Raw genomic sequence first — 24,517 nt, 5'->3', positions numbered from 1 at the left:
CCATTACTCTATGTCACCTCAGTTTTACAGAGCCACCTTTTCTCTTCTGGTGCCAATGCAGTGACTGTACAGTGGACTCCCGTTATAACAAAGTCCTCAGGACCTGCAGTTTTCCTTCGTTATATCAAAATTTTGTTACAACGTATAACCGAACAAATATATAATGTAAAAACACAGAGCGGATAGGAGTGCGACCTGAATTTTTACTTCGTTGTATTCAAAATTTTGTTATTACCTTGTTCGTTATAACGGGAGTGCACTGTACGACCGTCTCATTCCTTTACCTCCACTTGATGTGCGTGATTTTGATGAATCGGTCGCCTTTCACGCATGATTGAAACGTGAGATGGGAGTGGCATTGAAGTGTGGTCTTCAGTCACGACCGCTGTATTTGGCTAACCAACCACACTTTCTGGCACATGTAGCACTCTAGTTATCTGAAAACTGACGTGCAGCTCCTAAAATTCTTGCTCATTTTCTCCAATGCAGAGCATTCTGTCCTTTCAAGATGTGCACAGCTTGTGTGTTTGGTTCAAATGGGAGCACTGAACTTACAGACAGTATTGACGTAGCCAGTCTATCCTCGTAGATGAAGGCGAGTTAAAAGAGCTCACCAAAGGGAAGGGATCAAGATGTCTTTTCGTATTGTTTCCTTCTTGTCAATGCAGTGGAAACACTGTCTGAAGAGATTAATGGGAACAGGCAAATTTGTTCAATTATATCATGTAGTTTGTAATTGTATCAGTTGCCAAAAATAGCAAGAGGTATTTCATTTTGTAGGGACAAAAGAAAAGGAGTTTGCCATTCCAGTATTTCATATCAGTATGCTTAGTTTTTTTTTTGTTTTACCAGATCTCTTCCTAACAAATTTCCATTGAACATAATGGAAATTGGTGTGATGTCTTAATTGGCACATCATTCTTTATTGGAGGTTCAGAAAAGAATAGACAAATGCCTTGTGTTGGACGTTTTTGGCACTTTTCTTCAAAAAAGACACGACAACCAGAAGATGGACACCTCTGGAAGACAGGCAATCCTAAATTGCTTTCCTGCAAAAGCTGTGTGAATATATACTTTTGTATGCTGCCTTAACTCATTTCATAAAATGCAACAATGAGACCCTAACAGAACTCGACGTAATACATGTAAGCGACTTCGTAAAAAACTGCTGGGTTGCGGCCACGAATCACACTAAGCATGTAAGGTAAAAGGTGAAAGCAGTTATTGCTCCCGCTTGCCATATCTGTTTAAATAGTAATGTCTACACTTGTATGGCTGTGCATAAATATCATGTTTGAAAATGTGATTGTATTCATCTTCTTAAAGGGGATGGCTAGTAACTGATCAATGGGAATCAGTGGGAATGCTTAGGGATGATTATTCCAATCCTTGTGGGATTCATTTAAGAGTACATTTTATATCTATTGTTGTGTGAAAATTATTTGCTTCAGAACGGTCTCATATTCAAGTAATGTGCAGATTAATGCCCCGTCACTGACCAGGCACGATAACCTGGAAACATTAAACTGCACATTACGTGAATATGAGACCATTCTGAAGTAAATAATTTTCACACAACAATAGATATATAATGTACTCTTAAATGAATCCCACAAGGATTGGAACAATCATCCTCCAGTATTCCCACTGATTCCCACTGATCGGTTACTAGCCATCCCCTTTAATCAGTATTGCTGATAAGACATTTAAATCACTCAATATTAAAGACTTACAAAAGTCTATATGGATAAATTACGGCTAGGCCCTCCCGCTAAAAAATCAAGGACATGATCAGAGTAGAAAAAAAAAGGTATTTGCAATTGAAGAGACAAACAGATAACAGTATTACAAATCCTGAAGAATATTTTATTTGTTGCTACTCTCTTATCCTACTACATGTAGATTATACAAGTTGATATGTACATGTCTACTGGACACAGACACACAAAAATCTTTGTACATTACAGGTTGTCTAGTGCCAATAAATAGCTCAATCCTGTTACATTTTTGAAAAAAACTGCATAAATTCTATCTTGAGACTTCTCTCAGTCACAATGACTCAATACTCATTACATGGTCATTAAAGGACAAGTTCACCTTCATAGACATGTGGGTTGAGTGAATGCAGCAATATTAGTAGAACACATCAGTGAGAGTTTGAGCAAAATCGGACAATCCGTTAAAAAGTTATGAATTTTCTAAGTTTCTGCTCAGTCACGGCTGGATGAAAAGACTACTATAGCTTGTGATGTCATATCAGTACAACAATATAAAGAAAGAATAAAGAAAATTCAACATATTTCCATTTTTCTCGCATAACAAAAGAACACTCGACTTCTCTCTTTCAGAAGGCAGGGGGGAATAATATTACCCTTAACATACGTCAGTAGCAAGTCAAAGAAATGTGCACTTTATTCAAAAAGTAAAGTTTTGTGAAATTCTCTTTTTATTTTCCTTGTATAGTTGTACGCATGTGACATCATACACTGTAGTAGTCTTCTCTTTCAGCAGTGACTGCGCAGATACTTAAAATATTCATAACTTTTGCATCGATTGCCCAATTTTCCTCAAACTTTCACTGATGTTATCTACTAATATTGCTGCATTCTCTCAATCCTTATGTTTATGAAGGTGGACTTGTCCTTTAAGAGCATCCAAACTTGACAAGGAATTCCAATAATTTTGTGCACATTGAATGTGACTTGCTCTGTGGACATACATTTGTATGTGCATGGTGCATCACATTTCCGTTCTGATTCACTGCATCAAATTTTCAACTACTTTGTATATGAGTAGTGTTTCAAATTGAAGAAGCAGTCATGTTAAGCACTGCAAGGAAAGTGCTTCCATTACATTTTCCTTCCAATGATTTAGAAGCTTAGGGGATGTGAATAGCAAGAGCTTATTATATATACACAGTCTGCTATTTGAAGTACCTACAAATGATGGCATGCATGCCAGGGTAGGTAAGTATGAGATACAATGCTTCTATATTGGAGTGGAGGTAAATTTGCTAAGCCTAATACAAGTTACAAGCGTATGGTAACGGTATTAAGAGTGGAGTTCTTTTTCTGTCTTTCTTTCTTCTTCTTTTTTTTGGGGGGGGGGGGGGAGGGGAGGGTATAAAGGGAGCAAGTCAGACATGTGTGATTCACATATCAAACAGTCTTACTTTCTAATTGACATTTATGAACCATGTACCCATGTATTGTGCAGCATGCAGTTGTCATATTATTACATGTTAGGTACAGTTTTCTATTTCACGTCACAATTGGTGCTCAAGTGTTGCTCACTATCAAGCATGTCACAACTTTTTTTTTTAGTGTTGCTGGTATTCTGCACCATCACATTTATTTTTTTTTCTAAATCTTTAAACTCTACTACTGTTGAGAGGTTCTCAAAATTCATCAACTCTTGTGTGTTCTGCGAGCTGAACTATACAACAATTTTGTACATAAGTTTCTGTAATGGAATTCTGTGACACGTTTTATATCTTTGCTGGTCATTTGATACTTCAATAAAAATGCAAATAACTTTTGCAATAGTATTATAGTTTTGTGCGCAAACTGTCTTTTCATTGCATTACAAGATAATCTTGAAATACAACTGTAAACTTCTCATTCATATCACTAAAGGATGTTATTTTTTAGTAATGTTGACCTCATGCTCAATGTGGGACTATTAAAAAAACAACCAATAACTCTTCATTGAGTACAAGATATACATCCTCCATAAAAATAGTAGAAAAGTCACTGTTCAATTTCCCATGCAACTTTGTAAATACAAAGCATGTTGATGCTTGAAACGGGGAAAAGCTTCTATGAAATGGTAGACATTTTCTCCCCACAAAATCTCTTGAATTTTAGTAGAAATACTGTCTGATTAATGGTGACTACTTTCTTCGAAGGAATGAACTTACAGGGGAGCTGCCTCCCCGAGTGTTAACCCTTTCTGTGCTCTGAGTGTTGATTGGCACAGAAAACCCCACAACATTGTATACACTGTCCAAAGTCCCTGGCACAGAAAAGGGTTAAGCAGGAATGTACAGTCGACCTCCCGTAACTTGATGACACACAAGTCAACAAATTGGCTAAGTCAAAGAAAAAAAATCTTACCCCAGATGAATAAAAATATGCGTCCATTCTACTGTGTAAGTCAAAGGTTTTTTTTGCATTTTTTTTTTTTTCATTTCACTTAGGCGAGGTTGCCCATTAATGCATCTTCATTATCCTCCCAATTTTTCATGGCGCACATAGAGGCAATGAATGTCTCCAGACCTTACACACATTACACTCCTACTTTTCCATCTGCATTGCTTGAATCTTTATTGGAGACAATACATGCAGCACATCAGACAATAGCACTGACATTACTTGGCAATCACTAATAGTAATAACACATGACAATTTCCCCGAGTCATGCAGTCAGTTGTACTCTTTATCAGCCTAAAAATTTGATGTTGTAAGTGTTTTTCAATGCCTGATGCACAAGAGTATTCAAATAAAATTAGATGCCACTGTGCTTATTACACATGGCCTCTGCATCAAATGGAATATGCAGTACAAGCATGACATCACTGTATCAGTTGGGTAGCACCTGTGTAACAAAAGGACTTAATTCTACTCAGTTGTAATTGACTGCAAGTCCTGAAAATTAAGAGTAGCTTGGTTGTCAGCTCATCAGACTTGCATTGACTTGAATTCCATCGTCTAATGGTTAGACTAATTGCTGCTGATTTAATGAAGAAAAGAAACTGTGGTAGACATTTGAACACAAGGTAGACCATCCTGTGTATAGTATCAGAATCTTTATGGGGTTTTTTTCCCAAAAAAATAATATCATGTTATCATTGCTGTTATGTTGGAATGAGAATTGATTAGAGAAAATAATACCTATTCGCTATTGGTGACCTGGTGAATTGACATCTTGGCTTCAGCGGCATCACAATGCAGTCCTTAGGAAGTCATAATGAGCTGAATTCTCCAAAGAACCAGCAACGCATGCCACGGACTAGTACTCTGTGGTACATTAATCACACATAATCCGTCTGTACATTCTACAGAGAGAGAGTCAATAGCATGGGATGTGTATTTGGCACTACATACACACACACACACCAACTGTGACCTCGGTTGCCTAGAGCAGTTTGATGGTGGTTATTCTCCTCGAAGCCGGCGCTGATGGCTTGGGGGGCAGTGGATGGGCCTTCACTGGAACAGGTTTTGCAGGTGGGGCAAAATCTTCCTCAACTTCAATCATATCGATGCAGTCATCATCATCTTCTTCTTCTTCCTCCTCCTCTTCTTCCTCCTCATCCTCCTCTGTGAGGTCAATGACCTCATCATCACCTTTCACCTTGCTCTGTGTTGACAATTTGGGACATTGTCCAACATCTTTCGTTGTCTCTGAAGTGGACGAACCGTCATGACGCTCCTGCTGCTTCTCATTTTCAATTGGTTTGGATGGAGCAGGGGCGCTTGAGGCTACCGGAGGACTCTTGGGTGTTGGCACGGAGGATTGAGACGGAGGTGTGGAGGAGGACGTTGCAGTTGCTGGAGTGGTGGTTGGCGATGACAGGGTGGTGAGCTGAATTCTCCTGGGCTGATTGACAGACCTGAATAATAATAAGAATCAAACCATTCCTGAAATGTTTTACAGTTCTTCTTGATTGCATTTGCCCTGTAGATTCAAACAAAGGTACTACAATTGGACAATTTGCATAATCATAACAGGTAAACCAAACCCACATGTTATGTAAGTCAGACGTGATGTAAATTCTAACACATCTTCATAAAATCAGTACAAATTTGTTGCTACATGAAAGCTCCTTGCTTGTTTATGTCCAGATGTTCACTGGTTTATTGAAATGTTGACTACCTGACTGGAAAATCAACCCAGACTCCTTTAAGTCAGACGTGATGTTAATTCTAATAAATCTTCATGGAATCCATGCAAATTTGTTGCCATGAACACTTCTTGCCTGTTAACATCCAGATGTTCATTGATTAGTTAAAATATTGACTACATAACCATTAAATCAACCCAAATTGGAGAGGTTTAGTATCCTATAATTGGAGTGCAAGTTGCAAGTACATGTATGCGATATCACTGGTTACAAAGTGAATGCTTGGATGCAAGTGCTGCCCATGTGCCTAAATCAAGTAATTTCTGGCTCTTTCACACAGCATATTTTGAAATACAGAAATAAATATCAATGGCAGAGATAAGTAAAGTAGCATGTACAAGCAACACCAACAAACAGAAAGAAATAATGTTCCATGCCAGTGCAAAGATATGCAGGACATGAGAACTCAGTCTTCAACACTACTTTGAGCTCAGATCTGTTTAATTTACTCAATCACAACAGATTATTGTTTAAGATAGTGTTTATTTAAGAAAGTGAAAATGTCTAACAGTTTTCATGCATCGTGATCAGAACAAACTGGACCTAGGGATACGGTTACGGTAAGTCCATCCTCTGAGTGTACCTAAGACTGTCTCTGTACTAACCCTGATGGCTGGACCCTGATCGGTGTTATTCTCTTGACCTCCCCACTCCCTTCACTGGACGATCTCGGGACAGAGCTGACCACTGTCACGGGCTCCTGCACCTTCACATTGGCTGTTTTCAAAATCGATGTGCCCTGATTGGTCGGCTCGGGCATACTCGCCGCTGATGTCACGGGCGAGGCTTGGGCCGACTTTACATCATTCAGTTTGTCTGCAGCAGGAACAGCAGGGGCGGGTGCAGTATAGGGTTTGCCAAGTTCACCAGGTTCAAAGGTTATAAATGAGCAGTAGCCGTCCGTCGATGAGGTGGCCAAAATCCTGCCATCAGGTGACCTGGAATGACAAAGAATGGGAAAATGAGTGAGACACTACTGCTTGTATCAGTGACAGTGGATGCATGTAATTATATACTGTATGCTTTGTACCTCAGCTCCTGTTCCGAATTGAAATCTCACATTTTCCCACAGGAAGGAGCATGATTAAATGCCAGACTAAATGCCAGACTCCCTGAGAAATGGACAAAATACAGGCATGCAAAGTTCTGCCAGATTTTGGATGATTAGAAACTTGGAAACAGACTTTGCTGATTACCTGATATTTGATATCACCATTAAAGCTACGACCCGAAACTATCTCTGGAGGATCTTTATTCGGTAGTACATGTATACACCAGGTTTCAAGAAAATACCTTCAGGAATTGCATAGATATGGGGGATATAGTAAAATTTTTTTGAGCATTTGACCTTCACCTTTTGACCTTATGGCATGGGCACCCAAAAACTGATAGGCACAATAAACTTCGCCCACTCATACATATACATGCCAAGTTTCATTATGATACCTCAAACGGTTTTTTAGTTACGCTGTCCCCAAAAATTGATTACGAATGGAAGGACGCACAAACGGACAACCCCAAAACATAATTGCCTCCGGCGACACTTTGTGGCGGAGGCATAACAAAGGTGAAAAACACACAAAAAGAGAATTTAGGATCTTACCAAGAGACATCACTGAGCTGGTGGTAGTGGATGTTGGAGATGAGACCAATTGGGATGTTCTGCTGAGTGTCGTACAGGAGTATGGAATCCTCCGTTGCCACGGCAAAAACGATGCGGTACGGCAGACTACAAAAAAGACAAAGTAATTCAAAAGAACCTCAAGTGTTTTTCTTGATGCAAGGATTTCAAGAATTTTGAGCTAGGTCAAAAATTGTACCATAATCTCTCACGTCTGAAATGGAAAGAAAAACAAAGAACTTCCATACACTCAATACCCAATGCAAGCTTATGAGGATTGAAATTTAAACCCATGCTCGTTCTCTGCATCTCTGATATCGCAATTTTTCAAAAGCACAGAGTACAAAAGTGATGATGTCACAGTCTTTTGTTCGAGCACGGTTTAATTATAGCAATCACTGTACTCACAGATATTCTGGGTATGTGAGGTTGTTTACAACCAGTTTCCATGGCAATGAATGACTATGAAATCACACTTCCATACTCTATTTGCTTCATTGAGAGTTGTTGAGAGTAAAATAGAGATCCAACATTATTCTTGTATTAAATAGACATCAATGCTGCAATGAAGCTGTGCATTACAAGAATGTCGACAAGAATATATTGTTCAAATTCATGAAATTCTTCCGTCGAGATGTTTTCATTGCAACTGATTGACAAATTGCCCTACATCAATGTAAATAAGCACTGAATTGATCAGTGTTTTAGTAGTACCCATGATAAAAATCATGGGCGTACATACTCGAGCAGGATTCGAACCTACGACCTCCTGATCACCGCACAGGCGTCATCTGAATTTGAATAATAAAGCAGTACCCGCTGCATGCTATAAGGATTATAACCAACACTTGCTGACGGGCGACGCCGCCTGTCCGGTGATCAGGAGGTCGTAAGTTCGAATCCTGCTCGAGTATGTACGCCCATGATTTTTATCATGGCTACTACTAAAACACTGATCAATTTAGTGCTTATTTACGTTGATGTGTAAAGGCAATTTGCCAATCAGTTGCAAAGAATATATTGTATACCAGGAGCTAAGGTATAGTTCTTCAGCATACTCACTCAAATAGTTTGGGAGCCTCTTCTGGCTTTACTTCTGGTTTTGGGGTCTGTTTGGCTAATTGCTCATTCACTTCTTTACTTGGATCAGATTTCTCTTGGCCTTCATCTGCTTTGGAACCATGTGATGATGATGACGATGATGATGGTGCTGCAGCAGGGGCTGTGGTCCCAGTATCCATGGGACCTAGTATGGCGTAGAGTAAGATGATAGAATACGATGTTATAACCAATATTCATGACAGGCATCTACGCAAATTAACTCATCAGTTTTATCGACAAACAGAAGCAGGCCAGTAATCAACTCATCTGTTCCAGTAGTTCCTAGCATACTGCCAGTTGAACATCAAGATAATGGATCATCAAGTCAAGAGCCAAGTGAGGATAGTAATGTCCATCTGGAGTGATTTTTTTTTTTTTTCTGATAGAGAAGTTTTGATTTTCTGCAAATTTGCAGAGGGAATAAAAGTTTTACCTCCTGTAGTCTCCCATCTAATACCAAAAAGAAGATATAAGTAGTATTCTGCTTTCCAATACCATGGAAACATGATATTTTGATCAGAACTGTGGATTTTTTGAGAAGTGAAGATAATGATATAACTGCCATTGCAATTTGCACGGAGGCATTAAGTTTTCATGACACTTTTCCCACACACAAAACAATCCTACATGACATTCTTGGTATGTGGTTAAAAGAAGGAAAGAATAGGAAAAATCCTGTGAATAAAAACCAACATCTTGCAGATACATCACATACAGTCCAATTCCATACAAAAGTAGAGTTTTACCATGCATTGTCGATAGGGGGGGGGGGGGGTTCTTCACTGCATACTGAAGTAAAACTTTTTCTGCTTTTAAAAAACATTTAAAAATGCATTCCTTGTGTATCTTTTTTTTTAAACTTTCTTTATTAATGTACTTCTCTCCTTCCCCAAGTAACAGTGAGGTAGTTTACCTTCTTGCTCAGTCCCCTTTACCCTGAAAGGCTGATATAATGGAGAGATCCAATATTTAACCTCTACCTAGGTCCCAAAGCTAATGAATTAAGCCTAACTGTCTCTGTGAATGAAGCACTTGCTCATACTTTCTGCATCTTTCTGCGACTTCTCTGCTCCATCCTTATTGTCTACCGGAGTCATCTCCACCTTCTTGGCAGCCTCCCCGTCTGCCTTGGTCGCGGTCTGCAGCTCAAAGAGAACCGGGCAGCATTTGACGGCGATGGTGGCCTTGTTGGGACCGGGCAGGTGCAGGACTGGTCTGGTGGGGGTAAAAGGAGGATATGCTCAGTGACATTATTACGGTCCAACCTGCATGGAGCATCCACCCCAGGGAAACTTAGAAGGTGGTCTTTACAGGCAGGTTGCCACCTAAATTGATTTCATTATGCAATGCATTGTATCACAAGCAGCACACTGGCATTAACAAACAAATAAGTATGATTCACAAGAGAAGGAGTGACCTGATTTGAGTTTTTAGCGCATAACCTAAGCTTGAATTTAAAACAAGAGTGAAAAAAATGTAATTCTCCCGTGTCCTCTGGCAGCTAAATCTGCATTCATATTTGCTATTCCTCCAAATTGCCTTTGACTCTTCTCACTTGCAACACTCTCAAATTTGACCCAAAGTTCTCATTATTCCTTTTCTTCCCCTCCATTCTCATTTGATCATCAATGCATGCTCAATCCTTGCCACAATAAAAAATATCACTGAAGGTGATTAATACCCCCGCCCCGTGACGACAGTCTTACCCAAGGAATGATCTTTCCTTGATCTTCTGCCATTTAAATGCCGTTACCATGGCAACGCAGCTTCCGACACGTCCGAAAAATATGTCTTGCACATGTTCCCACCAAGACTATTGTGTGTGCCACATTTCATAAGCTTTTGTCAAAAACTGAGGAAGTAGTTGAATCCACAAGATCTTTCCTTGATCTTCGGCCATTAATATGCCGTTACCAGGGCAACGCAGCTTCCGACACGTCCAAAAAATATGTCTTGCACATCTTCCCACCAAGACCAATGTGTGTGCCACATTTCATGAGCTTCAGTCGAATACAGAGGAAGTAGTTAAATCCGCAAGATCTTTCCTTGATCTTCTGCCATTTATATGCCGTTACCATGGCAACGCAGCTTCCGACACGTCCGAAAAATATGTCTTCCACATCTTCCCACCAAGATCAAGGTGTGTGCCACATTTCATAAGCTTTGATCAAAAAACTGAGGAAGTAATTAAATCCGCAAGATCTTTCCTTGATCTTCTGCCATTAATATGCTGTTACCATGGCAACGTACTTTCGGGTACTGTCAAAAAATGCGTCTTGCACATCTACAACCAAAGGCACACATCTGTACCAAGTTTCATGGAAATTGGGCAAAAACTGAGGAAGTAGTTTGCAACACAAAATTTTCCATCATTTTGGCTCATAATATGTGAGCTGTTACCATGGCAACATACTTTTTGTCCATGTCAAGAAATGTGTCATGCTGACCTATATCCTAAGACAAACATTCAATATGAATTCCATGAGAATTGGAAGAACACTGATGAAGCAGTTTTGCCATGAAGCATTTTGCCCTATATTTTACCAATAACATGCCGTTACCATGGCAACGCACTTTTTGCCACTGCGGAAATATGTGTCTTGCACATTAACATATTCAGATGAACATCTGTACCTCATTTCATAAAAATTGATCAAAAACTGTGGGAGGAGTTCGCGACGCAAGATTTGTACCCATTTTCCCCCATAATATGCCGTTACCATGGCAACATACTTTTGGGTACTGTCAAAAAATACGTCTTGCACATCTACAACCCAAGGCACACATCTGTGCCAAGTTTTATGGGAATCGGTTGAAAACTGAGGAAGTAGTTCGCGACGCAAGATTTGCAACGGACCGACCGCCCGACCGCCCGACTGCCCGACCGACCGCCCGACCGCCCGACCGCCCGACCGCCCGACCGTCCGCTGATTCCTATATACCCCCTTCAAACTTTGTTTGGCGGGGGTATAAAATGAGTGGATTATTCCAGTTTTCACTTCACTTAATACAATCTCTTGAAGTGATTGCTATCACTATGCATGTACCACGGTGCACTAACATGGTCACATTCTGCATTATGAATTCCCATTAAAATAGCAATATGATCACAGAAGCCACCACAAAACATTCTTGGCTGCATCTTACAGGCTTACACAGCACAGAGACAGCACATATATATCATATATCTACCTCATTACTAAATCTAAATCTTTGTATTGCAGCATTTTGCCAACTGGAGGAAACAGCTTGGAAATTATTGCATAGATTGTACATGACTGATGTATTTGCACTGAGTCACATGTACTGAGACAATTGACACACATTGTAAATAGGTGGCAATACAATTTCTATGTGGTGATAAATACACAAGCCAGTGGAGTCACAAATTTGCAAGAAGACAACCTTTGCAAATATGAAAGTAAATGGTATTCAAAAGGACTGATAATTATGATAGTGGGAAAGAAGAGGAAAAATCCATCCATTTTCATTTCTAAATTGCACTCAAGCTTCATGGATCTGTTCAGTGTACTGGAAGTTTGTGGTAAAGGCAGAGAACATACTTTGAGAAGGAGGAGGAGGAGAAGACGTAGGTTGTGTTGAGGATGCTCTCTCCCATCTCCAGGCAACCAGCGGGCACCATCAGGAGCTCGCCGTCGGGGCTGAAGGTCAGACGTCGAAAGAAGGACTTCATGGTGTCATCGTGGAACATCCTGTACTGCTTCATCATGCTCTGAAAACACAAAGGATTTCCATTATGCCATAGATATGCATTCAAATTCCCCCAGCACGTATGCAAGATAATTGAGCGTACTACTGATTATGTCACTGTGCAACTACAGAAGCATATGCCTGACAAATAAACGCACATACAGCGTCATGTAGGACTGGCTACTACAGACAGTGGTCGGTATTATATGAATGACAAGAGGTACCATCAGCCCACTTCAGCTTACTCTCAATTCTCATTTCACATTTCAATCCCAAACAAACAAAAAGAAATGCATACCTGCCGAGCCCACAATTCAGAAAATTGGAAGCATGCCGTCAATCCCTCATTTGAGGCGAGACCCCACTTCCATGAAGCTGATGGGGTGCTATACCTTGTTAAAGATTTTTCGTTTGGGAGTTGGGAGTCGAAGTATTTGTCCATTGCAAATTAACTTTCTGCTCAGGCATGACAAACCTGGAGGCCAAGCCAGGGTTTAATGACTCCAGCAGCTGTCGTATTACGTAAGAGCATGATAAGGATATCTGCCTGTGGCAGACCATTCAAAGTGAACTCAATTTTCTCTATCCTTTCTAAAGTTTTCAATTTTATATTCTATTGAGAAATTCTATGGTCATCCATTTTACATTTCGAACGAAAAAAATTGACCCGTAAATAACGAAAATACAGGAATAAGAAGGAGAGCATTCCCAGTTTGCCGGAGCTGACAATGTGTAATGCACACGTACACACACATACACACACACGCACCATGGAGCTACATAGCCCATGCCAAAACCAAAACAATCTCCTCCTCTCGCGGTGCCCCCCCCCTCCCCCCCCCCCCCCCCCCCCCCCCTGTGGCGCTGTGGCGATGACTGATGCTTAGATTAGGCCAGGGTCAAGAAACAGGTGTTTTATATCTTTGGTTTTTAAGTCATTGATTGCCAAGATATACACTGGCATTATTTACGGGGGTGCAGCCTCTTCAAACGAGAGATTTGCGTCATGGTATTGGGAGAAAATGATAAAAAATAAGAATTTTTACCCATCTCCCACCATACACCCCTTTAAATGGTGTTGTCAAAGATAGGAACACCAAGGTTGGCTACCACTGTAATGCTTCTTCTTTCCTAATAAGGAATGTTCTCATTAAAGTGACAATATAGTTCTCATGTTCCTGCAGAATTGTTAATTTTTGTTATAAAATGCACACATAATCATTAGAAATGTGTGAAATAACACTGTAGTCACACAATTTCAGTTGGCTAATGATGAAAATGTGAAATATTAGTTAAAAAGCTTCCCCGGACAGTCTAAGAGTAAATCCGGTTGTGGTTGCTGCATAATTTTTTACAATCAAATTATCAATAATCAACATATTGGGCAACAGCAGTACTCATCGATCTTCCGCTCTTGAGTAAACAGAGCTTGTTGGAATACACAACTCCTAGGAAACGATCAATCGTCGCATACGTTCTACCTATCCACAATACTGAATGGAGAGAATTCTACTGAAATAAAAGTCATGAACTATGATTAAATTATTCTACGCTTTTGATGTCAAAATACTCCAAAACAACTCGTCATCCTGGCAAATCATGTCAGCCTGGTGAGTTTCTGGGTAGATCCTTTGGATGTATTCAAGCAAATTCCAACTGGTAGAAGATGAATTTTGAGCCCTTTTGGCTTTAAATGGGAACAGATAGCATGTACAGAAATGGCCAGCATCAGGTACTGTAAAAGTGGAAATTTTCACGCATTCGCGCAACCAGAAACTAGCGCAAAAATAAAAGCACGCGAATATTTTTGCCTGCCATACGTTCCTGTGCGTGATGTCTTGATTCCGCGGAATTAAAAACACGCGAAACTCTTCTGACCCAGCCAAGCGCGTAAAATTAGTCCACTTTTACAGTACACAGACAGCCTTACAGACAGACAAACACACACACACACAAACACACACACACACACACACACAATCAAATGATACAGGAACTGGTCTTACCTCGCCATTATTACTAGTGGCTGCCATTGACATCTTGTTGATGTGATGCATGCATCGGTTGCTCTGGAGACTGTACACCCTCAGTGATCTGTGAAGAAGCCAGAGCACACACAAAAACATGGATACTTGCAGATTACCTTGAAAATCACTCACCTGAGACACTAATACCCTAAATAAAGCATGTAATTCAAAGCTTATGTAATCGTCCAAGTTCAGAATGGATCATTGAAGAGGGAAAGAAAAACGTAGAATGGTGACAGTAAATGCAGGGTTTTGGAGTTTCCATTGTGGACCAAAACGCAGGTAGAAATCTTCATACCAGTCTTCAGTGACATACTGTATATGCCGAATATTTTGCAAGGTTTTTATTTTTGCGAATTTAGCGAGTCAGGTGCTATTCGCGAAATTAAAGAGACACGCGAAAATATTGACTCTGATCCCAATGTGAATGTGACGTACGCGTGTACACTTCTCCGTTCAGTACAGGACTCCACGATCGCGAATTTAACCACTCGCCAAATTGTCTGGAATTCCCGATTCGCGAAAATTTAGACTCGCGAAATGTATGGTGTATACAGTATTACACAAATAAGTCCCTTTATCATGTGTCAATCTTTTGCCCACTCTATTCTGAACGCTCTGCTCTTCACAAGGCTGTGATTGTTTGTAGAGTAAAACTTTTTGCCTGCTGTAAACATCTTTATTTGCACATAATTAAATTCTCCCTCTGAGCAGAAGAGAAATATGTTATCGCAGGTTTTAATTGTGTTGCATAATTGCTAAGTAAAATATTTCATCCAATTCACAAAAGATAGAATGCGATTTTTGACATCTCCATGCATGAAAATCAATGTACTGGCAAACACAAACGATCCATTTCAATATACTGCCTACACAGAAAGCTACTAGTCAGCAAAACACATAGGCATTAGAATATTAGGACCAGCCAAAAGCTGCACTCAAAATTGTATAAGAGGGGTTTTAGAATTTGTGTTTACCAAAAGTAGCGTAACTTTGGGGAAAAATTCGGAGAAAAAATATGCAAATAATTTTGTGTTTACAGTTAATGGACACTTGCTGTAGACACCAATAACACTACCTGTCGCAGCTGATGGTAGCACAAAATTTGTCCTTTGGGTCCCATGCCACACCCTGCACAAAGCTGCGATGGTCCTTTAGAAGAACCAGCTTTTCTCCTGCAAAGAATAGACAATTATCAGGATCATTTCAGCTCTTCTGGAAAACGCTGAAATAATATAGAGTCGATGATCCACACTTGATTCACTCTAAGGGTGTAAAGAACAATGAATATCAAGGTTTTAGTAATATGAAGGAATCAGGGTAGAGGTAGACTATTACTGTTAATGAGAATAGAGACTATATGGATGATACAAATTTATAGTTTGTATATAAGGTTTTTTTTTCTTTTGCTTCCAGCCTCATCTACATTGTATGGGTTTTCTTCAGATAGAGCAAACAATATACAATGTACTACATATATAAGTAAAAGATACGCCTCAAAGAGATATTTTTATTCATTTTCCATGAAACAAATATAACAACAAAATAACTAGCTCCTATACATTGTGATATTTGAGGTGAGCCGACGGCTGGCAATGGAGCTAAATAAGCTCAGTTCCATTGCCGTCTTTTAGCACCAAACTCAGCAAAGCTTTGAACACATCATCAACAGCAACATTATCACCACATTCTATAATTTCAGTGAACAACACAGCATGTAGAATTGATATGATTCTCGCTAAATGGATGAGGCATTTCTTACTTCATAAAATTTCTGAATATCTGTGACTTCAAAGTCTCTCTGTCACAGCTATTTTATGACTCACCTTTCTGCACATCCCAGATGATGGCACTGTTATCAACAGATCCCGTGATGATTCTTGAACCATCCGACGACCAGGATATGTCATAGATGTCTTCTAAATGACCCCTACAAACAAAACAAGATTGTAAAACCGAAGCTATTTAGTAAATAATAAAATAGCGTGTAATAGCAACAGTAATTCGTCAGCAACAAAAGGATCTGAAAAGTACATTTTGAAATGACAATTTTATCTAAAGTGAGGCAGTCCTCACAAATTTTAACCCTAAAAAGACTGGGGGGGGGCCTAAAAGGCCCCCCCCCCTCGACATTTCGCGCGATTTCTCTGCAACATGCAATGCTCTCGCCATGATACTCTATGACTTTTTTCTTTCGAGTTTCCCGCACATTTTGACACCAAATTTGTGACGCCCGGGGGTACTGTTCTGAAGTTACATAACGTTTTGTACATGCCCGTGAGGCCGAAAATGGCTCAAAAATGTGATTTTGTGTACAAAGTCAATGCAAATTGAGTTTTTTCACATGGTTCATATAAATATGCTTATTTTTACTCTCAATGGCTAAAATTAATTTGTTTTAGGAGTATTCTGCTTCAAATAGTGTCTGCCACAAATTTTGTTTAAAAAAAACCAAAAAACAAAAGGTCGAAAAAACAAGGAAATACATAAGAAATTCATAAAACAATAAAATAAATAAGAAATTAATTTTGATACCGAATTTTTTTTCAAGTATTTACTAAGAATGCCATAAAGAATAATTAGACCAAAAATGAGCACTTTTGGAGCTTTATTTACTGATTTAGATCAAAGAGTCTGATTTCTCGCATAAATTAGCATAATTAATCAAAATAAAATAAAAGAAGACTATCTTGAAAAATTAAGATATACGATCTTGTAGATTACATCGCACACTACCATTGTGCAAATTTCCGCAGCGATCGCGCGATCCACAGCCGAGATCTTATGGGGGGGCCCTTTAGGCCCTCCCCCCCCCCCCCCCCCCCCCAGTCTTTCGAGCTACCAAAATAGCCCAGTCTTTTTAGGGTTAAAAAAATATGTTGTTGTTGGTACCTCAAATGAACTACTTTCACCAAAAACAAACTTTCAAATCACCAGATAAGCTCGTAATTTTTTGTTGAAAAAGTGTGAATCTGCATGGTGACTATGCCTATGAGCAAGTCTTGGCGGAGAGTTCGACGTCACCGAGGCACAACTCTTCCCAGCCGTGTTCTGCTCGTTATGCGTACGCCAATTGTTATGGTAATCTTCGGTCTGAACGCCAAATTCAGCTAGATAGAGTACTGTATACACAAAGAGATTTTCCCCAGTAACTGGTGGGGAGGAGAAAAATCTCTTTGTGTGTACATAAGTATGGTAAGAATTCGCGCGCGAGAGTGGTTTGTATGCAAAGTAGTATGCAACACGGACAGAAGCTAGAAAAGGACAGTGCCTATTTGATGTCAAGTACATGGTATATTTGATTTTAAAGATATATATATAGATGTAGGTTTACAATATTAATTTACATGAATTATATTTAACTAAGCTTGAAATATTTTGTTTAAAATGATAAATCACATATTTTCACATTTTATGATAAAATTACAACTAATCATTTGAACACTTAAATTGGTTTTTAGAGGCACGCCTGTCAACTTGAGAGTAGGGCATCAACGACGTAGGATCTTTTTACAGGCTGTTATATGATCGCCTGCAGGAATTATTTGTCAAAAATCGCGTTTGGAGACAGTTTTTAATTTCCACACATATAAACTGGTGAAAGGTTATATTTTTTACTATTCTTAATTATCAGTACACTGGAAATCTCAGGACTGCCTCCCTTTAATAGACATTTTGAAACCTGGGCAAGGAAGATATACTTCAACATCTTCTGCATCAAATAGGCAAAGGTGAATGAAAAAGAGAGAGAACATATGAGTGAAAATTCAGTATTGGTGGCAGAAGAGAAAAGTTCCAACACACAGTACATCTCCTTGGACATAATGTTGCATTGTACTCTATAGCCTTTACTAATTTGTATAGTTGGTTTTTTTTTATTGTGGTAGCTTCTACGGTGTACATACATGTATGGCTCTCATGCTCACATGATATAGAGTATCAAAATATAGATCTTTCACATGCCATCATTTACAGAATGAAAAATCAAAACATTGAACAGACAAAACAAAAATGCAAACAAATAAAGAAACAAACAAACAAGCAAATAGGAACTCATGTACCTGAAGGTTTTGATGGCAGACCAGGTCTCTTTGCAGTCCTCATCCTCTTTGCCAAACGAGGGCGCCACAATGCCGACATCCTGCAGCTTCCACAGGATCATTAGGCTATCTACAGATTTTAAAGAATATGCAGCAAACAAACAACAGCAAAATGTGGTATTAACTATCACTCAAAAGAGGTCAAAACAATCTAATCAATAGAGGACTTGTTTTGCTATATACAGAATAATCAGCATGGTATTAAAAAGACAACAACAAAAGAGACTTTCATATAGCTATGTGGTGGGCTACAGCAAATCAACTAATTTCAATGACAATCTTGAGAGAAGCAATTTGTTTCAATGTCAGAACCATAGATATTCCTCAAAATGAAATAAATGTGATTCTGGGAGAAAGAGGAATGCATAAGCAAATTATCAACTTGATGAATAAACAAATAGATAATGACCTGGTGAAATCAAATGCATTACAATATCACACTCAGAAAATCAACAAAAAGGGACAAAGTAAATAATGATAGGTACCCCATATTCACAAGCAGACATTTAACTATTACACGTAGAATAATGAGGCAAACAGCCTCCGGTGCTCCTGTTAGAACTACACATAAAATAATGAGGCAAAAAAGCCTCCTTTTTGAAGCACAAAAATGTACTCATACTAAAAAATTGTGGCAGAGTCATGTTTCAGTCGCAATTCGAGCACTTCATACTACGAACAGTCAACTACCTGCTTAAATTCAGCAATAAGACCTTGCTGGGGGATATCCTGCCATTAAGGGACGAAAAACAAGAACTAGAACACAAAGGAAATGTCATTCATTTTTTGGCTCACCATCAGCTCCCGATGCAATCAGCTCCCCATCGGGAGAGAAGCGCACCACGTTGACTGCCTTGGTGTGTCTGGACAGGCTGGCTGCAAACGTGGGCTGCGCCTTGCCGTCATTGTCTACTTCCACATACCACACCTGGACAAAAACACACAACACCAGGAGAGATACAGAAAGCTGAGTTTAAAGGTCATGATCTACATCCATACATGTGGGTTGAAATGCATGATATAGTAGAACACGGCATGACAGATTTCGCGAAAATGGAGCCGACAGTTATGAATTTTTAAAGGCTCAGTCATGAAATTTTCACGAAATGCAGTAGCTTGTGTTCAATGCGTATAATGTACGCAAAAGAAAATTCACATTATTTTAACTTCGCGAATAACAAAAGAACACTCAACTTCTCTCTTTCAGAAGGCAAGGGGAATAATATTATCCTTAACGTATACATCAGTAACAAGTCCAAGAAATGTGCACTTTATTCAAAAAGCAAAATTTTGTGAAATTCTCTTTTTATTTTCATATATCGTTGTACGCATGTGACATCGCACACTATAGTAGTCTTGGCGCTCGCGAAATTCATAATTTTTGAACCGAATCAGATTTCCCTCAAAATGCACGCGAAATTCACTCAATCCACATCGAAGGTGAGCTTGTCCTTTACAGTATACCAACCAAACCTGGACAAATGTCTACAACTGGAACAGAGAGATGTATACTTTAATAGGAAGCCAAGGTTTGAGGTTGTTGACAACTACTGTATATAAGATACTGTACATGCTGAGTGGAAATTTATGGAAGGGATTTGTAACTTCCTATTTTGCCTTGGTAAGAACTTGAAGCAAGTTTCAGACAGTGAGTCCACTAAAGTTTATGAGCTGCAGACAATGATTTTATGAAAATCTGACCTCCAAGAAAAAGTCAGAAGACTGTGAGGAGTAGTAGAGGGTAGTATGTATATATGTGACCTTTCATCTCACTACCCTGATAGAGTCACTGACATTCGAGTTGAGAAAAAGAAAAATTGTGATCTATATGTGCAAAAATGCAAGGAAAACTTGAGACTATGGAAACGCTAATACAGTGTAATACCAATATCACAATACCAATGATTGGCAACTATATCATGCTGTTGCGGTATGAGGAATTGTACTTTGTGTGCAGCGACCACCACTTCTTTCCCTTTTTCTCTGCAGTAGGCGTGGCAAGACTACTTTTATTCATTTCAATGTAAAACAAACAACAACAAAAAAGAATGCAACAAAAGCTCATCAAAGCAAAAGGATGGTGATTCAAAAATAGAAAAAAAAAATTAGCGAAGGTGGGTAGACTAAACAGCTTTGTTTAATGATCAATGCTATCATAATATGTCTTCACGACATACCTGGTAACTGCAATATATATGAATATCTGTGATTGTGAGCAATCTATTGTTTCTACTGATCACCTGCAATTAATAGGAGGGGCTCAAACTTCAGAAATTTTAAATTGTCACAAGGCTCTGCTTGATGACAGGCCAACCCACCTTGAAAAAAAAAAATGTCATTCAAAATAATTGCAGGCTCTGCTATGGGATCAGGTCTACAGCAATGGATGACTAAACAGTATTAATATGCATAGTTGTTGCTACATGTATGGTATCTGCAATGACTGTAGCTGAATGAAGATTTATGAGAGGCATAGTAAATATCTACTTCTCCAGGGGGTGTTTCATGAAGAATTGATGTCCAACTTAAAATTCAAGATTGACTAAAAATTATGGTACGCCACTAGTTTCCCTGCTCGATTTTATTAGACTAATTACCACCCACTTCAAATTATCATTAATGTTTACAGAATAATTCTTTTTTATTCATTTTATCTTGTATTATGGAATATCAATGGCTGTACATGAAAAAGTCTCCAAAATCTTCATTTTTATTAGAAAGTTGAGCAACATTGAAGACACACACAGTATTCCATAATTTTTAGTCAATCTTACCATAAAGTTAGACTTACAAATTGTAAATTCTTTATGAAACACCCTCAGAAAGTGGCCAGATTGCCTAGGATACAAGACAAGTACCAACATTAACCATGGATATCTTTTGTTGTTATTGGCCACAGAATTTAAAACTTAAAGTAATAGATACCTGGACATTTGTGTCTGTGCTTGCTGTTGCTATCCTGCGCAAGGAATGACTGCCAGGTTGGAAATCTATGCTGTAGACGGGATCGCGTCCGTGCCATGAAATCTCGGGAGTCTCAACCTTCATCTGTGTAGGTGACAAGACAATTGAAATTCAATGTCCATTTATCTGCACCATTTTGCCCTATTATAGTACATGCATTCTATATTGATTATATAAAATGATTAAATAAATACAGCTCTAGTGAGTGTATTGACACACTGTGTAACATGACACGTTAACAAACGGTCAGTACATAATTCTGTTCAGCTAACTAAGTACCGTACCATTCAAGTTTTATAGAACCTTCTGTCATTGTATATTTTTGACTGATGATGGAAATTAATAAACAGATGCAACTGCAGTAATTTGGGCCAGGGGATTCTACTACTTGTAGTCTCCATTGTGGCTGTCCTAAAAAGATTACAGCATCTAAATGATCGATGATCTATCTATATACAGACTACAATTTCATTTTAACTTAAGAATCATAAACAGTGAGCAATACTGGTGAGTGTTCAGAACACCAATGACTCCATTATACTGTTTAAACTAGATTGGCATGGTTCTCGAAACTTGAAACTTTAATACAACTAGGTACTAACAATGACTAAATTAGAACCCCCTACGGGTTGCTTCGCCAATAAGGTACATTTCTGATCTGTTAGAAACGCCTACTAGTGTAAGTAATGTCAGCAGCTGCAGCAGTGTTGATACTACACAACACGCAACAATGTCACTAATGTTAGATTCTATTTCTAATTTCTAGTCTCCAGTCAAAAAGTACTAGAATTCTACTATCTAGAGCCCTATTCAACTTCAACAAGTTCACAAGTAGGCCCTATCTGGCAGTATTCTGACTCTGAGTCTGAGGATTGGCTTGGGAGGCAAGCCAGGAATAGAATTAAATCCATAAAATATAACTTCGGTGAACATTTTCAATATTAACACGCCTATGTCATGTTTTACTCGCGTCTATGTCTGTTACGACGAACCGGCAAGTAGAAGTCTAGGCTTCTACAGGGAGGTGCTAGAGAAGGAGAGACCACTGCTCTCCTTTGAAGTCATGCGCGGCACCGCCGAGAAGTTACGCGTTCAACTACAGGTGTTACCCATGTGCTTTGACAAAAGAGAGCATCAATAATTAAAACTAGCACCTTCACATCTACAAATGTAGAAATACTTGGCCCCTACTGCAATTCGCTCTCTCTTTCAATGTGATGGCAACAATGCATTTGTGTACCTTGAATTGGAGCAGCGAATCAAAATGCAGTGTAAAATTGACAATTTTAACAGCAAATAGTTTAAAAGCACACTGGAACACGCTTTAGCGGAGCACTTTATTTGAAAGATCAAAATATCCCAGATTAAAAGATAGAAAACTAATATGCGGAAATGTGCGCATTATAGAAAAATATTAACGTTAGGTATTTACCCTACATAGCACTAGATTCTATAGCAGGTCTTTCCCGAGGGCCTAACATTTAGTAACAATAACATGTTAATTTCCATTTCATTTTGATTTGCGCATTACGAAGAAATTAGAAATACATGTTTAAAATATTGAATTCTTTCCTAAACTATTCTAAATCAAATGGTATTAAATTCAAAATTTTACGGTGAAATAAAGAGCACTTGTAATTCAACGAAAGGTAAAATGCGTTCTTCGTCTCCGAATTTCGTCTTGCAACTACTACTAATAGAGCGGTGCCGGAGCATGACTTCAAAGCGTAGAGGGTAGTGGAATGCTAGACATCCCATTGTCAATATGATTGTAACGCCTTGAACCCAAACATGTGTTTGCATGAATTACGAAGAGTTGCCACTCCATCTCTGTAACACGTCCCTGGCTTCTACAACATCAGCAACACTAAAAACAGCAGTTACTTAGCAGCGGCGTACTGTATACTGCACTGCGTGCAGCTAGCGGCGCGGCAGGGTCGTCGGGTTGCAACTAGTGGCAATGCATCGCACAGCTCCGGCTCGCACAGCACAGGACGGGAATCCGCGGCCCGAGCCGCCCGAGATATGATCATAATTAGGACCTGTTTGCCAATTTGTAAGATCGAATCTCGACCAGAAAACTGACCGTACATGAGTTAAAGAGTTATGAAATACAGGGCGATGATAACTCAATAAAAACACACACAAAAACGACACTAACAAGGATTTTTATATAGAACTTACGGTACTTTGTTGATATCTCGACCATTGAAAAGAAGTCAGCCCGCTCGTCGTAGTTCCCGCGAAACTGATCACAAGTGGCCTAGAGAGGGCAGCATAAACAATTTAACAAGATACTTTAGTCTTTCCTATATTAACTTTATTGATATTACAGCCTAAGCCAATTGGAAATCAAATAGAAACTATAAATCAAAAGTTTAATAAAGAATAAAATTGACCTATGAAGCTTCTTTGATTATTGAAATAAAGAGTATCTTAGAGTTTGAACTATCATCAATGCAAAACTAATTCAGACTGTCATTCAATAGTTCTGAAGATAAAGACTATTATTCTCTCGTTGTGCTTGTCGTAGTGTTCATCACACTTCCGGTTCGGTGAGATGGAGCGAGTTCAATAGGCTCGGCCCCTAAAATTTGCGAGTAATATTTCGGCATAGACAAGGTGCCTCGTCTCGCCCATGGATAGCGGATAGGATAGGGAGTAAAAATGATGTCAGGCTACAGCAAAAATATTATTCCGGCAACTTCTAAATCTGTCTCCTTTTTAACAGTTTCCGGACCCGCCCCCCCTTTTTTTTTTGCAGAAATATAGGTTCTGACTTTTCCCCTCATTTTTCTCTTTCTCTTTGCAGAAAATATTGGACCTTTTAATGTTGTTGGGTTCAAATTCAATTCAATTCAATTCAATTTAATTTATTGAAAACCAAACCAAACATAGTCCCCAAAAAGCACAGCTTGTGAGTGGGGTCTACTATTTAACATATATAACATATAAACATTAATAACATTTATAACATTTACAGCATTTATAACAGTTATAACATTTAAAACATTTATAACATATAAACATTTATAACATATTCTATATACAGACGTACAAGAAAAAAAAACCACCCTGAAACATTGAA

At 38.9% G+C, this 24,517-nt stretch overlaps 1 protein-coding gene across 1 annotated transcript; it reads right to left on the bottom strand.

The window, feature by feature from the left end:
- Positions 1 to 4,987: 4,987 nt before the first annotated feature.
- On the bottom strand, positions 4,988 to 23,642 carry LOC139711169 (chromatin assembly factor 1 subunit B-like). The gene is made up of 13 exons (XM_071623084.1): positions 23,614 to 23,642; positions 21,391 to 21,513; positions 19,261 to 19,393; positions 18,427 to 18,535; positions 16,192 to 16,295; positions 15,444 to 15,540; positions 14,345 to 14,432; positions 12,191 to 12,360; positions 9,670 to 9,842; positions 8,589 to 8,772; positions 7,509 to 7,634; positions 6,511 to 6,843; positions 4,988 to 5,614 (listed from the first exon to the last, which is right to left on the bottom strand). Exons 2-13 carry the CDS (start codon positions 21,511 to 21,513, stop codon positions 5,137 to 5,139), a joined length of 2,118 nt encoding a protein of 705 aa, XP_071479185.1. The 5' UTR covers positions 23,614 to 23,642; the 3' UTR covers positions 4,988 to 5,136.
- Positions 23,643 to 24,517: the final 875 nt, after the last annotated feature.

This window comes from Diadema antillarum, unplaced genomic scaffold (assembly GCF_040938485.1).
Source record: "Diadema antillarum isolate AM-2024a unplaced genomic scaffold, OU_Dant_1.0 seq00001621_RagTag, whole genome shotgun sequence".
Classification (NCBI taxonomy): Eukaryota; Metazoa; Echinodermata; class Echinoidea; order Diadematoida; family Diadematidae; genus Diadema; species Diadema antillarum.
This window is presented reverse-complemented; position numbering and strand designations above follow the sequence as displayed.

Bases quoted from the DNA above. Each gene is read 5' to 3' on its own strand.
- LOC139711169 (XM_071623084.1), bottom strand. From the start codon at position 21,513: ATGAAGGTTGAGACTCCCGAGATTTCATGGCACGGACGCGATCCCGTC. The intron at 15,541-16,191 runs GTGAGTCATAAA...TATTCTTTGCAG, and splicing joins CATCTGGGATGTGCAGAAAG to GAGAAAAGCTGGTTCTTCTA. The intron at 12,361-14,344 runs GTAAGACCAGTT...TTGTGTTTTCAG, and splicing joins CCACTAGTAATAATGGCGAG to AGCATGATGAAGCAGTACAG.